The sequence below is a fragment of the Haplochromis burtoni genome, unplaced genomic scaffold (assembly GCF_018398535.1).
Source record: "Haplochromis burtoni strain Fernald_Lab_line unplaced genomic scaffold, NCSU_Asbu1 Contig_848, whole genome shotgun sequence".
In the NCBI taxonomy this organism is placed as follows: Eukaryota; Metazoa; Chordata; class Actinopteri; order Cichliformes; family Cichlidae; genus Haplochromis; species Haplochromis burtoni.
Genome location: NW_024583209.1, coordinates 60978 through 77915, shown reverse-complemented (window position 1 = coordinate 77915; position 16938 = coordinate 60978). Strand labels below are relative to the sequence as shown.

General features: G+C 41.7%; 1 protein-coding gene across 1 annotated transcript in view; it reads right to left on the bottom strand.

Moving 5' to 3' along the window:
- LOC102310650 (chloride channel protein 2) overlaps window positions 1–16938 on the bottom strand; it is a 56748-nt gene that overhangs the window by 30514 nt on the left and 9296 nt on the right. The window contains exons 4-11 of the mRNA XM_042215862.1: window positions 15185–15316; window positions 12964–13092; window positions 11844–11977; window positions 9255–9329; window positions 7695–7773; window positions 7095–7220; window positions 6246–6330; window positions 3403–3504 (exon numbers count right to left, since the gene is read on the bottom strand). Of these exons, the coding sequence (XP_042071796.1) occupies window positions 3403–3504; window positions 6246–6330; window positions 7095–7220; window positions 7695–7773; window positions 9255–9329; window positions 11844–11977; window positions 12964–13092; window positions 15185–15316 (862 nt within the window). The remainder of the gene's footprint in view (window positions 1–3402; window positions 3505–6245; window positions 6331–7094; window positions 7221–7694; window positions 7774–9254; window positions 9330–11843; window positions 11978–12963; window positions 13093–15184; window positions 15317–16938) is intronic.

Genomic DNA, 16938 nt, shown 5'->3' with positions numbered 1-16938 from the left:
CTTATTGGTAATGTCACAAGAAAAACAATGGTGTGCTTGGTTTCAACGTAACTTTATTCTTTCATGAGTTATTTACAAGTTTCTCTTTGTTCACAGCCATTGACATGTCGAAGAGGTTAACACGTGAGGAGCGGATCGAAATTGTGTTGATATCTGGTGAATGCAGTAACCGGGTCATTGCAGCAGATTTCAATGCAAGACACCCTACGAGACCACCCATCTCCCATGCTACAGTTAGCAAACTGCTTGCTAAGTTTTGTGAAACTGGTTCAGTGTTGGATTTGCCAAAATGTGGACGCAAGAAAACTGTCACTAATGAAGAAACATCAGTGGCTGTCCTAGCTTCATTCAGCAAGAGCCCACAGCGTAGCACTCGCCGCATGTCACTGGAGAGTGGCATTAGTCGAACATCCCTTCGGCGGATATTAGCTACTCACAAATGGCACCCTTACAAACTCCAGCTACTGCAGCATCTCAACGAGGATGACCCAGATCGGCCACAGAATTTGCAGAATGGGCAAAACAAAAATTGGAACAGGACCCTCAGTTCACGCAGAAGATTTTGTTCAGTGATGAGGCAAACTTTTATGTGAATGGTGAAGTTAACAAACAAAACCACCGCTATTGGTCTGACACTAACCCACATTGGATGGATCCCTCCAAGACTGTTGGAACAACAAAAGTGATGGTTTGGTGTGGTATATGGGGTACAACGATAGTGGGTCCATTCTTCATCAATGGAAACCTCAAGGCCACTGGATATTTGAAATTGCTACATGATGATGTGTTTCCCTCTTTATGCACTGAAGCTGGCACGTTCCCTGAGTTTTTCCAGCAAGATGGTGCACCACCACATTATGGGTGCCAGGTCCGAGCATTCCTAGATGAACAGTTTCCTGGAAAGTGGATTGGTCCCTCTCCCGATCTGACCCCCTTAGACTTTTATCTTTGGGGTCATCTGAAGGCAATTGTCTATGGTGTGAAGATGCGAGATGTGCAGCACCTGAAACTACGGATACTGGATGCCTGTGCTGGCATTTCTCCTGCGGTGTTGCTATCAGTGTGTGAAGAGTGGGAGAAGAGGGTTGCATTGACAATCCAACACAATGGGCAGCACATTGAACACATTTTATAAGTGGTCAGAAACTTGTAAATAACTCATGAAAGAATAAAGTTACGTTGAAACCAAGCACACCATTGTTTTTCTTGTGACATTACCAATAAGTTTGATGTGTCACATGGCCCTCTTCCTATTGAAAAAACAAAAGTTGTATCCAAGATGGCCGACTTCTAAATGGCCACCATGGTCACCACCCATCTTGAGGAGTTTGCCCCCTCACATATACTAATGTGCCACAAACAGGACTTTAATATCACCAACCATTCCCATGTTATTACGGTGTATCCATATAAATGGCCCACCCTGTAGTAATATGTTGAAAATATACATTTGAAAAAGTTGAGTAGCGACAAAAGAACATTTAGAGTCAAAAAACATCTAAATGAATACTTTTTAAAAATTCCTTGAAAAATGTTGACTGGAATGGACTGAGTGTTTCAGAAACTGCTGACGTAATAGAACTAAACCACACACAGCAAATTCAAAAGTGTTAAATGTTTTGGTGTTAATAGTCTTCTTGCAAAAGTAGAGTTAATTTTACTCTAAGCAGAGTCACATTCTTTTAATGTAACTCTGAGGTGTAAAATGATAGTAGTTAAAATCGAGTGTTAAAAATGAGTGTTTCTATGTCAAATCTGGAGGTGTTACAATGGAAACATTAACTCTTGACCTCTTAACTCTGAACTCCTAGAGGGGCTATGACACCAACAGAGTAAATTCACAGACTCCGCCCCCAGCACGGCTCCAATCGAAGCTGAAGTGAAGCCGTTTCAGAACATTTTGCTCTACATATTTGAGTTGTTTGCCATGCTTGGTAAGTCATTTTTTCAAAGATTGTTTCAATTATTATTATGAGCTTTTACTTCTGTGGCTCTTTGGAGTTGAGACAAAGCTGTGTGAAAGGCATTAGCCATGTTGCTCGCTGATAGCATAATACATTCTGTTTTAGCTAGCTGAAAGGTATTGTTTGCGGGCAAATACCACAGCCTTGAAAAAAGCTTGCATGTGAATTTTCAGTCAAACTTTTGGTCAAATACACCTAAAACAATGTCTAGAATGTGAAATGTTGGTATAATGGTGCTACTTGAAGCCTGAAAACGATCGCCCATAAAAAAAAACGAGCAAACAGCAGTAGCAGACGTCCTGACTGGATTCTACGTTAGCATAGATCCCTCCAGAGTTTTGTGCACACGGTTTAGGTAAAAATGAAAAAGGTTGAGGTTTTACATTTAGTTCAGTATTACCTGTTGCCTGTGTCTTTGTCTTTTGGGAAAATACTTTACACAAGTAATGGCTCAAAGAGGATTCCTTTTTTTTTTTGTGCTGCAATTGTTTACTGGATTATTTGTGCCATTAATTAGTGTCAACTAATTTTTATTCAATCTCCGCACAGGATATGCTTGTGAAGATGGAATATGGGGGAGAGCAGAAGTGCGTTGAAGTTCCACAAAGGGATGAATGAAGGACATGCATATTGTATTGAAGAAATAAGTGATGAGAATGCTGTTATTTGCATTTACCATGTCAGACCTTTTGATAAACAAAATTCTAATGAAAGTGAGAACATGTACACTGTTACATCTTTCAGAAAATGTTTTGAAATTGTGGTGCACAGTTCAGAATAAATGTTTTTCAAAAACCATTGCGTCTTTTTAGTAAATGTTTATTTCCAAAAGAAATTTCTAGAAGTTCAGAACAGTAAAATTCCCGCTTTTTAGAATGAATTAGAAGATAACTCTTACGTAGTTAAACTAAAAATTTCCGCTTTTTAGAACTATCCATCCATTCACTTCCGCTTATCCTTTTCAGGGTCGCGGGGGGCGCTGGAGCCTATCCCAGCTGTCATAGGGCGAAAGGCGGGGTACACCCTGGACAGGTCGCCAGTCTGTCGCAGGGCTAACACATAGGGACAGACAACCATTCACACTCACACCTAGTGGCAATTTGGATTATCCAATTAACCTATCCCCACAAGCTGCATGTCTTTGGATGGTGGGAGGAAGCCGGAGTACCCGGAGAGAACCCACGCAAACACGGGGAGAACATGCAAACTCCACACAGAAAGACCCCGGCCTGATGGTGGAATTGAACTCAGGACCTTCTTGCTGTGAGCAACAGTGCTAACCACCGTGCCACCGTGCACATGTCTGAATGCACAACATGTTGACTGCAGACTGATGCAGATGGGCTGCATCAGTTTTCCTGACAAGTTAACATGCTTGTCATAAATTTGCAACAATACTTTGCATTCACTGCCTCATATTAAAAAAATCCCAACTTACTTTTTCATGAGGAATGTGTTGAAGAGCTTCTGTTTCTTGATGAACAGGGCAATCCGTCGGTTTAGGTAGACAAACAAAGCCCCACCAAAACCACTGATAATACTGCAGAAAAAGAGAAAGAAGTTAATGCCTTGAAGACATTAAGAAATATGATTTTTATATTGAGGGACTAAATCTTCTGCGGTTTTGCAGAACCTCTGCCCATCTTCACATCAGAGAAACTGCCTGGATGAGATCTTTTAATTCTTAATCTAAACTAATCACTTGTTTTTCCAACCACGGGAATTGAGAATTATAGCTGCTATCAACTTCAACATAAGCTATTGCTTAGCTACTCCATAACCAATGGCTAAACAACACACCAATAAACACATCAAATGCCATTCTGAGTTTGTTCTATTAATTTAACCATTACACTGTCCAAACCATGAATCAGTACATGGGATACAAAACACACAAATGCACAGACTGCACAAACATACCAAACTACAAACCAACAGAATGCTGCACCAATTATCACACCAAATTGCGACATCAACCCACTGAATCAAACTGCAGTCAAAAGAAGGTTTCACCCCATGCTCACCCTATCCTTTTCCTCATCAAACACCAGGCGAGGTGACCAGGTGAGTGCACCCACATGTACTGCGTAATACCCACCCATGAGTCATGCCTCACAACAGTTTACCCATACAGTGACACCCAAAAATCAACCACCCAAAAAAGAAACATGTTTCATGAAAGACTAATATATATACATATAACATTTAATAACTTTCAATGTTATATTGTGAATAAAATATTGATTTGAGATTTGCTAATAATTGTATTTCATTTTCATGTGTATTATACATACACTGCGTGCACTGAAGCACCGCAGCAATCTCTCTTTGTTGCCCTAAAAAAGTTAAACACATTTGGACAGTGAAGGAATGTCAGCATTCTTGCTCAGAAAAAGGATCTGATCAACATGGTCCTGGTCAGAGGGCCCGGTGGCGCCAGTGTCCAGCAGCCTCGCCTCTGTCAGTGCGCCCCAGGGTGGCTGTGGCTACAATGTAGCTTGCCATCACCAGTGTGTGAATGTGTGTTTGAATGGGTGGATGACTGAATGTAGTGTAAAGCGCTTTGGGGTCCTTAGGGACTAGTAAAGCACTATATAAATACAGGCCATTTACCATTTACCATATTCAAAAAGTTTCTCCATGTAACGATGTGCTAGGGAGTGTGGGGAGCCATAGCCCCGTCCCCGAGGGCATGAAACAGGCATGGAGGAGATCCAGGCCCCAGAGTGTGGGAGCCCAAGGAGGAGCTGAGGAGGGACATCTGTGCCACCCTCCTGGGAAGAGCTGAGGAGAGCCCCAGACGAGGGGTCACTCAGCAGCCACGGAGCAGAGGCCAGAGGGGGCTGCAGTGACCTGCCCACGGGATCCACCGGCAGCCAGCTATGCCAGAGTGCACTGAGCCCCCCACCCCCAGTTGGAGCCTGACCGAGCCACGGGCGCCAAGCCGGGAGTGTGCCCCCATACCTTGGAGTGTCTGAGGTGTTGCCAGAGGGGCGGAGTCTAAGACCCGACCTGACATATAGACACAGACGAACAGGCACACACAGACACAAACTTGCATTCCCACCCTCATGCAACATAAAGACAAATGGACACTGTACACACAATCACACTCCCCAAACAAACTCTATACAAGGTACCCTCGCCCCTAGAAGGGGAATCCGCACCTAGACCCAGGAGATGTTACCCTTTTGTCACGGTCCAGAGTTTCTGGTGTGAGAGAAGAGTAAATGACTGGTGAGACGCCAAGAGAGACTGAAGAGGAGTGATGGTGATCCCCTGCTTTTCACTGTGGATTCCCTGGAACCATAATCCCTGCACGCTTGTATATAGCACTTAGTCACTGTCACACACTTCACCTGGTGTTTGTGAATAAAACCCTCTGTTCTTCCTTTGAGCAAGTAGTCCTGCGTTTGAGTCCCCCCAATGACCGTAATACCTTTTCCCTGCGGTGGAGACATTGGACATGGCAAGTAGCCCCTCCCTGTATGCTGTATCACTGTATGCTGATCACTCTGCATTCAACACATAACTGTTTCCCTACAGAAAACATGCCTCTGAAAACATGTGACTACAGAGCGTATGCATGCAGGAATATTAAACATCTAAAATTAGTCTTAGTTTTTGAGTTGAAAAGATGTCCACAGGAACCACATTTGGACTATAAATAGCCCGTATACTGAGGTCTTACTGATGTCACAGTAAACGTATAAATATAAAGTATAATAGACATGAAAAAAGGTCAAAGCCTGGCATTACAAAACAAAGCCTTCAGTCCAAATTTACTTATAAAAAATGTCACTTCAACATCACTTTACGCTCTCCCCTCGACCCCAAAGAGTCAGTAGGAAATGGTTGCCCTCTCTGAGACTTGTTCTTCAGGAAGTTTCTTCCTGTTAAAAGGACGTTTTTTCTTCCCACTCTTGCCAAGCACTTGCTCGCAGCAGGTCATCTGATTGCTGGGGTTTTCTCTCTGTTAATGTAGGGTCTCTACCTCATAATATAAAGCACTTTGAGGTGACTGTTGTTGTGAATACATAAATAAAACTGAATCAAACCTACTTAAGTAGTGCTCCTTAATAATATCAGAATATATGGTGGAGTATCTGTCAGAACAAATGGCTTTAAAATGACTGCTAAAAAACTCAGTCAACAAAAAGTATTTCGTATGCACATCTTTTTCCTGATGCTTAGCTGATGAGTTGGAACTAGTGAGTATTTTTCAATTTTACTATTTTTAAAGCAAATTTTAGCATTTCAAGTTTAGAGATGGAAACTTACCCAAGCAAAGCGAAGGCAGGCATCTCCTTGAGGTCAAAGGGAAAGTCTACCTGGAAATGGGTTCTAAAAAGGGCTGTGACGGTCTCTGGTGCAAGAGAAAGCAAAAGCAAGAGGACAAGCTAGTGTATCACTGAATAGTCATCAAAACTTCGAGGTGCAAGTATCCAAACTTTAGCAATAACATTAGGTATTACAGATGTTGAATAACTGATGGAAAATGGAGAGTAAAGCTAGTTTCAGGCTGAGCATTGTGAGCAGCTCTTTCTGATGCAACAGGCATGTGGTGTATGCCTTGTCCCAAAAACAAATTAGGTAATCTATCATTTGTTAGGTGAATGCATAAAAAATGATCCTGCTGAAGTTTATTGAGAAAGTACTGAGCAAACCTCAAAACCTAGCCATGTTTGATCATACTACACAAATAATGGGGGAAGAACACTAGAAACTGAAACTTGCAGCTCCACTGTGATTCATTTTGCTGCGTTTACTTTGACTTGTCTCTTAAATATACCATCAATATACAAATCACAGCTACATGTATTAGTAACGTGGAGACACATCTTCATTTGTTTATGCGTTCTGTGTTCAGGTTCTGGTGATTTACTTTTTAAATTGACATTTTTAAAGAGACTTCATCTGCCAACTTAGGAATTCATAAGTCCCAAAGCTTTGAGTCCACATTTTCCTGAATTCAGAACTGCAAACAGCCTACAATTTCATTCAACATAAATTAGCGCTGTTGTATCTTTGAAAGCAGTAAGGTTTCATTTAATGATCAATGCTTTTTTTTTAAGTACTAAAAGGTGTGACGTGAATTCCTGGTAAAAACATCTGGCCACACAGTCATACCTTCGTCTTTGTACCACACAGCCAATACCCTGAAAAAGAAGGCAGCGATGGTGACGGAAAAAAACCCTCTCCAATAGCTCCTCACAGCAAAGAATGTGAATGTTACTTCAATACTGAAGAGCACACCTGAAACACACAAACAACGCAAGGCATGAGCATTGGAACTGACTTTTAAAATATTCTGAAACTTACACTGACTTTTCAAAAACCCGTCTTGCGCTTGTGCTGAAGAACAATATTTTCTTTTGTCTGTTGAATTTGCTAGCCAGCATCTTCACTCAGATCTCAGTGTCATTTACTTCCAGCTCATCTTGGATAGATTTGCTCATGGCGAGCTGTATATATATACATGACTTAACAAGAGAGGCTCAAAAAATCTTGAAGTTGAAGAAATTGGCACTGATACATAGGCGTGAAAAAAGAAACCCTCAATTACAGGATAGCTTGTGAAACATTGCTGAAACTGCTCCACAGATTTCAGCAACATAAAGCTTATCATATTACATGTTATATGTTACACTGCTCAACTTAAAGCCTTAACAGTGTTTACAGATTTAGCTTACTTCGGAGTGTTACCACGTCACATTTGATGAACCTCACCTCCTACGGGCGCAGCAAGAACGCAGCCTACTCCCACAGCACAGGCTGCTGCTAGCATCTCTCTGTACCTGGACTCATTCTGAAATCACACGGAAGTGATTACATTTCAGCTTTAGAATAAATAGATGTGGAATACAGAAATAAATAACCTACTCACCATTTAGGCAATATTGAATAGATTAGACTACATTAAATTAGCTACAATTACAATGTAACTGTAAGAAGGTGAAAGACCATTTTAAGTGTTTATTATGAATAGCGGTAATTCTCTGCTCAAAGATATGCTGTATGAAATTGTATCTTCTTTTGCTTTGAAGGTAAATAGGTTCGAAAAATAAAATTGTAAAATATGATAATAATAATAATTCTTTATTTAAAAGGGACAATGGAGTGTAACATAGTCCAAGTATAAAACATGAAACTGATGTACACAAGTTTATAGCCATAGTATGTTATACTTTCTTACCCCCACACAATGAAGCTTTTTTGGCACATCTGTTTGTCATGATCCTGGCTTTTCTCCCAGCTATTTTGAACTTGCTCTTGTTTTTAGGCTCGATATACTTTTGCTAGGTTATGTTTTCATTTTGATATTGTTAGTTATTAACTTTTTCTTGTCCTCCTATTTCTCTCGGGTCTAGTCTGTGTTTGTGTTTTCTCCTGTGTTTAGTCAGTTTTGTCATTGTGGTTTTACCAAATTTGTCAGAATCCGGTGGTGTTCCAAAGAAGACATTGGAGCTGATCAACACTGGTAGATTAATTTATTCTTCAAAGAGCATGCAAATTATAGCTAAAATCTTCACCAAACCATAGATTGCTTCTGAATCAGTTTTCATCTTATGCACAGACTATGTTTACTATATTGTGCGCACAGTATGAAATAGATATGAAATGCTTTTGTATTTAGCCACTGTGTACACTGACCGATGAATCAAGTCATGTCAAAGTATATTTACATACCATGTTTTTAAACAACAAAAGGTTACACAAAGTATTCTTAAAATAGAAACAGTCACTAAAGCCAGTGTACGGAGGCCAGCATAGCTGCAATATGATCACACTGCTTATTTCCCGTGAAAAAGCGAGCTTCTGCTTTTTGATCGACTTGGAGGTGACGAGGTAAAGATTGAGCAGAGCCAGCATGTAAAGAACTACAATCATCGAGATGAGAGCAAATGAAAGTCTAAATTACTGTCTCTAAGCCGTGTGGTTGGAGGCAGGCCTTCACCCTGCTGAGGAGACTCAGTTGAAAGAAACTTGTCTTAACAACAGAGCTGATCTGTTTATTAAATCTTAAAGCACAGTCAAAAGTCACACCAAGCACTGTCATACCCGTCAAATGGGTTGGGATGCCCAAATAAAATAATTTCTCTCCATAAGTTTCTCTCCAACCATAATTGTACATCTCTGAGACAGTTCACTAGTGCCTGAATAGAAATATGACTGTTGGTATTTTATAGGCAAAAATATGTGTAGGACATTTGCAAAGCGTTAAAAAAAATAAAATCAACAGTGGATGAATTCAATAAAACATGAGAAAGAAAAAGATGTAAGACTCACCTCATAGATTCCTCGAAACACAGGCAACTTGCAGAGGAGAGCGCCACACAAACTGGCGATGTGTACAAAGGGAGCCTGACAGAAGGAAAAAATAAATTCATAAAACAGGTTCTCTAGCTGCTTTTTGATGCTCTGTCAACAGTTACACATACACATGTTGCGGTTTTTATGCCAGTTGCAGAATATGAGAAGTGATCTCAGGTGAAAATCTAATTTAAATAAAAGAAATTTCATATAAGCACAATGGTGTTTGCTTTGATTTACTCTGTGTGGGTTTCTGAGGACCAGATGTGGTCCGAGTGTAAGCCTGTCTTCTGAGGGATCTTTACTCTTTATTTGGATATCTTAAAAGCTGTCATTCCATATTAAAAGGGCTGTCTCTTCGTGGTGGTGTCTTAATGCTGTGACTCACTGAAAACGTGCAAGTCAGCAACAGTAGAATGTGGATCAAAACGTCAATTTTCTTTTTTCTTTGCGCCTGTCCCGTTTGTCTCTTTTATCAGAATTATTGTCTAAAGGCGAAGAAAGATACCCAATGAATTTACTTTACCAAATGGACCATCCCAGCCTTGCCGTAATGGTCCATTTGATTCACCTTTTATTGTTTATTTTATTTATTTTTTTATTTTCACTTGCTAGATACGGGACAGATTTGAATGAGGAAAAGAAAAGGGAGAAAGGAAGAGGGGGAAAAACAGCGAGGAAGAGGGACGGGGATAAAGGGCAAAAAACAAAAGCTAAATAAGCAGACAAAAAAAAATACATCTATCGATCACCTGGATCACCTGTTGAGAAAGAAAAAAGAAAACAAGCAGAAGAGAACAAGAGTAATAGAATAAACAACATCACAATGATATATGGGAATATGACAGTAAATACTAAATATTAAACATTATTGTGCAGCACATAAGATCAACAGAACACAGTGTGCTTTGAGGTAGGAGCCAAAAAGGGTGTAGTTTGTGGGTGTGACACCCGTGTGTACACCTGTGAGCATGGACGCGCTTGTTTTTTTTAAAAGGTTCCTTCATGTAATGATCTGCTAGAGGGTGTGGGGGGGCCACAGCCCCGTCCTCCAGGGCATGAAGCAGGTATGGAGGAGATCAAAACTCCAGACATCCAGAGGCCCCCAGAACACAAGAGACCAAGGAAGACCAACAGAGGGGCAGCCGCGCCACTGTCCCAGAAAGAGCTGAGGAGAGTCCCAGATGAGGGCTCACTCAGCAGCCGCGGAGCAGAAGCCAGGGGGAGTTGCAGTGACGCGCCCGTGAGCTCCGCCGGCAGCCAGCCTGTGCCTGAGTGACCGAGCCCCAGGCCGAGAGGCCGGGGGCACCCCACCTCCGAAGTGGCCCGAGCGAGCCCCAGTGCCAGCCCCGAGCGGTCCTGGACGCCCATCCCCGGACACAAAGAACCACCAACGCACCGATGTCTGAGGGAGTCCGCCACTGGCAGGGGAAGTGGTGGTAGGGGGAGATAGGCCTCCAAACCTTGGAGGGCCTGAGATGTCCCCAGAGAGGTGGCGTCTGATACCCAACCTGACATATAGACACAGACATACAGGCACACACAGATCACAAACATCCATTCCCACCCTCATGCTCTCATATGCACTTACTCCACACTCAACCAACGTGGAGACAGACATAAAGAGACGCTGTACACACGATCACACTCCCCAAGCGTACTCTACAAACCGGGTCTAGGTACCCTTGCCCCTGGAGGGGGAACTGCACCCAGACCCAGGTGGTGTTACCCTTTTCCCTGCGGTGGGGAGAGGCAGACCGCCCCGACTCCGCAGCAGCAGGGAGGCCCCACACTCCAGACCGCAGTCGGACGGCCAACTCCTCCTAGCCCCCCCGCTCCAGCAGGCCGCAGAGAACGGGGGTGAGAGAAGACTCCAAACCTCCCTCCACCCGCTCATTGTAGTGTTGATGCATGTGTGTTCTAAGGTGCAATTAAAACCCAGGAGGGCATGGAGCTACCTGCCAGAGAGCAGCAGGTAAGCGCATAGTCCCTCCTGCTAGCCCTCAATGTCTACGTGTATTTAAAATTGAGAGGTGGGCAACGACGTCAGGGGTGAGGTGTACACCCTGATGGTAATTTGGACTCCATGTATCGTGCCCACCCCCAAGATCCTATATGTATGTGTAATGAGAGTGTGAGTAATGTGAATGTAAAGATAAAATTGAGGCAGAGGCAGCCAGAAGGGGACAGAGAGGGTGGGATGCCTCCCCTGCACCCTGGTGACACACCCCTACTCCAAGGCCCTGCATGTGTGGGTGGTTGTGGTGGAGCGGGAAGAGGGAGGCAGTTGGAGATGGGGAGGGAAGGAAGGGAGGGGCAAGTGACCCCTCCCTGGGGCCAGCTTCAATTTAGTTGAAAATCATAAATAAATGGGATTTTGCCCCTCGAAAACTCACTGATAAAGACATGTAGATCTTAGAATATTAGATCCTTCAAACTACTGATTAATTATTCCCAATTTGATGGTTTGGATGGTGACTGCAGACTGACAGAGAAAATGGACGCCTACCCACAGCAACATACAACAGTACATGCAGCTGATTTGTGTGTATGCATCTATTTTACCTCTTTGCCAAGGGGCATACCACTACCCAAGGCAAACGCGAGACTGATGACTTTAGCCACGAAGGTCCTGAAGGTGAGATATTCTTTCAGTAATACTCCTCGTAGAATGGTCTTCATTTCCGAAATCCCTGAACCTGTAGGGGACAACAACGGACTCTTACAGCTGGCTGAATGTCAAAACTTTCTGTTAGACCCCAAAAGATTATTGTTTACATTACAATGAATAACAATGGACAAGATTTACAGATGTTATTTTAATGGAAAAAGTACTAGACATCACACATGATGCCAGGTGTCTCTTGAAAATGAATCTCAATGAGATTTTTACTTGAATAAAAAATGTATGTGTGCAGTTTGTCGCACAATGAGTTGCTAGCTAGTCTTTTAGCTAGATTTAGGTTACATCAAGTATAGCAGAGATGAATTTGAATTTAAGACGATGATGCTTAGAGTCACTGAAATCCAACTTTATACCAAACCATATGTCTTGTATAAATAGTGGAAGCAGTACAGTGTCAGTGTAGGGGAAGGACATGAGCCAAGATCCTGTTGAATTCAATTGTGTACATCCACAAAAAGCAGCAGTTCAGCTGTACACTAATAAAATCTGAAGCTTACATTAGAAATTATTGACAATTGTGATTCCTTTTCATATGCCGAGACACTACATAGATCCCAGTGTGCCTCCACCTGTTGAATCCCACTTTAACCACTGAATTTTCTTATTTTGTTGTGCAGGTGTGGAGGCAAAGTTACCCGCCACCATGTGGTCAACTGAAAATTATTTTTTTTTATTTCTTACATATCAAACTAACCACAGTCAATGGAAGTAGAATTAAGCTTTGAATAGTATTTGTATTCTTATATAGTAGTATTGTTTCATCAGTATATTAATATTGCACAAGGTTCAGTTACCTTGTAGAAAAATGGTTAGTAGAATTATCCTTCAAAGAGATACTTTTACTTTCTTCCTTTGAGTACATTTGAGATCAAGTACTCTTTCACTTTTACTTGAGAAATGAACTTTTTTCAGTACTTGAGTATTTCTTTTTACATTTTGGTGTCTGTGCTTCTGCATAAGTAAAGAAAGTCTGTACTTTTGCCACATCTGTTTACATACCAGCAGCCTGTGGGGAGACGATCTGGGTGAAGCCGGCAGAAAACACGATGAGAGCAACAGAATAGCCGACCCAGCCCAGGTACTGCAGGAACCCATTACTGTCCAGTCTACCATATACCCACTTCTGTCCTGTGGACACACAAACCAGGCCCAATGTGTAAAACCATCCTCACAGATTTACAGTGCAGTTACAGACCTATACAACAAAACAGGAACTGGCAGGTTGAGGTTAGTTTCCCTTTCTGAAAGTATAAAACACGCAGCTGGAGAAATGTGTTTGAATTTCTCAACCTGCGAGATTTGACATTTCTGATGAATTTCAAAGGTTCAGGTGTCTAATTTCAACTTTCTGGTTTGCACAGTTTGCTTACTTATTTTTCCCTTATCCACCTCTCTCCTCCCTGGTCCCCTTTGCTCTCATCGTCACTACTTACTTACTTCTTTACACCAAACTTTTTCCTTTTTACACTTTTAAATACCTCTTTCATTCCTGTCTACTGTACCTTCTAGTTTTTATCCCTTGGAGAACCTTTAACACACAACAAAGAGTTACTGAGCTTGATCTGCTTTTTTGAATAAAACATACTGGTAACTTTCTTAAACTGAGTTCTAATAACAATGTGAGAAAAATTGAGTTCAGTTTACTTAATAGAGATTACCATACTAGCCGAACTATAGTCTGTATTTCAGTCAATTTTGTTGGCTATGAATCTAATGTGGACAGGAAACAGTGTTTTTTTCTTTAGCTGTGCTAGTGGGCCTGCCCTGCAGCCTCGCTTTTGCCTCCTTTGTTTACATATTTATGTAGAACTGCATCTACATGTATGTCAGACATAGATTTTGTATGGTTGGGTAGTCTAGGTTTAATAATAATGGACTGCATTTATGTAGCGCTTTCAAGAAACCTCAAAGCACTTTACAATTCCACTATTCATTCACTCTCACATTCACACACTGGCAGGTACAGTCGTAGCCACAGGTGTAGCCACAGCTGCCCTGGGGCAGACTGACAGAGGCCAGGCTGCCATATCGCGCCATCGGCCCCTCTGGCCAACACCAGTAGGCGGTAGGTGAAGCGTCTTGCCCAAGGACACAACAATCAAGACTGTCTGAGCCGGGGGGTTGTCCGAACCAGCAACCTTCCGGTTACAAGATGAACACCCAACTCTTGAGCCACAATCGCCCCACGTATAATAACATACATCTGCCCAACAAAATTGGGGGGCTCAGACAAAGGAAGAGAAAGCCCCCCCTTGGACTGCTGAGTTTCTGCATTTTGATCGACTATGCCCCTCCAATGTGTGCTCTGATGTACAGAAAAAAGGAAATGCAGAAATGTATATGTCAAAAAGATTGAGAGGAGATTTGGCTGAAGTGATGGGGAAAATGAAGGTCGTTACATTATGTGTGCAGGAAACCAGATTGAAGGCCAGGCCAGGTACACTGGAGGTGGAGTCAAGCTGCTCTGCCATGGCATTGGATGGTAAGGAATTGTAATACTAGAGGAATGTGATACTGAACCCCAAATTGCTCCTTTGATGCATTTGTCTGAGTGTGAGTGTTACACATAGATAGAAAGAACTTACGTGTAGGAAAAGAAGCGTGTGTGAAACATGTCGTTTAAGGTGCTATGAGTGCTAAAGCTATATAAGAACAAAGCTTTTTACCATTTATTTGTGGTTTCTAGTTTCTCTCAAATGCTTGCCCAGTCTGGCTTTGCCCTCTCACAGAGCTTTTTTCCCAATGCATCTACTTGGACACAAAGTTTCCTGCCAGGCATTTGTTTTTTATGTCAACTTGGTTTAAGATTGGTCTCCATCACTAAGAAGTAAATCTAAAACCATTCCAATATGTGCCACATCTAATGGTTTGATCCAGTTTCTAATTCCATTGTATATTTTTCGTAATTTATTTTGTGTTTTCACTGTCTGATTTTAAAATTCTGAATAGATTTGTATACATTTGCATACATGTGATACATGTCTATTTGATGTGAACTAGAATGTGAAAGACTTCAAATAAATTCAGCCCTTTTCCATCCTTTTACCTCACCCTTCACCACTACCTCCATCCTATCTACTCATCTTTTCCTCTCGCCATCAGTTTCCTGTAGTTGTTAGATATTACTTACCTCCTTCCTTTCCAAAATGTGTTATTATGTTAGTGTGTAGTGATGATGCATTCTTAAAAACAAACAAAACCAACCCAGTCTCTCTGTCACCTTTTAGGAGCATGTTGATGCCCAGTTCCATTGCCCAGCTGGTTAGGCCCATGAGGAGCCCCAACAGGAAGAAGAAGATCCAGTCCTCCCCGATCAATGAGATCAGGAACCTCAGCCAGCGAAATGGGCCGACTAATGGGATATCAAGAACACAGCATAATACATTAGGACTACAGCACCCAGAGATTAGTACAGGTCACTTTATTCTACATTTTCCAATAACAGCTGTGTTTCATCCAAATAGCTTTTGAAATATTGAACAGCAATAAACATGTTGTTAGCCCAAAAGACCACTGCTCCGTACTCTATAGCATTTTACAAGTTAGTAAACCAGAGATGCAAAAGTTTGTAATTTATCCCACATTTCTTATCTTTGGCCCAAATATAAACAGATCCATGCCCAATAACAAATAAGTAGATCAGATAAATCTTTAATAATCTCTCAGGTGCGTTCCCCTGGGAAATTCAGTAATTATGAATTTGTTTTGGGGCAATTTTTATAAAAAATAAAGAAGACATTTTCAGAAGTTTATATTCCTGGTGAAAACCATTTCTCTTTATTTATTTCTTCCCACCCTTATCGTACTTGCAGGAAAAAGACGATTGTGTGCAGTCAGTTACTTTGCTTTCATCTCCCTGCTTCCTTTTTACACTTGAGCTTGTAGAACAAATGCCGATGTTTTAATACGCCAAATAATTGTGCTGTGGCTGACTTTTATGGCATTCAGCCTTTTCATTTAAGCATATCCAAGAATTCCCTGTCAAACATTTATTTCAAAATCTAACTTATTAGGTCCTTTATTTGCTTTTCGAAAACTGCCCTGCATCAGCTGCCGGTAATCAGAATCACAGTTATTCCCAACACTGCAAACATATTGTTCTTTCATCAAATCAAGAACTGAAGGTAATAATAAGTGTGTGTGTGTGTGTGTGTGTGTGTGTGTGTGTGTGTGTGTGTGTGTGTGTGTGTGTGTGTGTATGCTGGCTGAGAGCATTTAAATGGAGGAGCAGTCCATTAACTGTACAAGTTACTTATTTGTTAAATGTAGTCCACACCGAAGTAAAGGGCATCTTGTATCACAATCCAATTGCCCACTCTCTGGTACGTTGCCTTGATGATATTTGAAACTTTTAAAATAACTAAAACGGGGACACTGTGACAAAGTCAAAGATGCAGGAGACGTTAGAGGGGAAAGCTGCAGTTAAATATGTTGAGGTAAAGGGTCATTGTGAACCACACTGCACACACTGTTATCACTTTGATGTGTTTATGCCTCTGTTTGCTCTCTGAAACCTTTCCCTACTAGGGAGCCCCGCAAGTGACATGGGAGAAAAGAATTACGATGAACTTTTGTGAGATCTCGCAAAAGTTGAATTCCCACAATGGCGGCAGCTACTTAGTTGCAATATTACTCTTTCTGGGTCACAAAATGAACTTTCAAGATATTTTGAGGCGTGAGTGTAGCTGTGTAAACATCAAATATCTGCTCGGTTTACAAGACATCATATATTTGCAAAAGTGCTACGACGTTTTCACAAAACTTTTGCGAGATCCCGAGTTTGTTTTGCGAGGCCTCGCAAAAGTCCGTCTTAATTTTTTTTCTCCCATGTCCCTTGCGGGGCTCCATGCCCCACACACTGATTCTATATTATTTACAGTGGGGCAAAAAAGTATTTAGTCAGCCACCGATTGTGCAAGTTCCCCCACCTAAAATGATGACAGAGGTCAGTAATTTGCACCAGAGGTACACTTC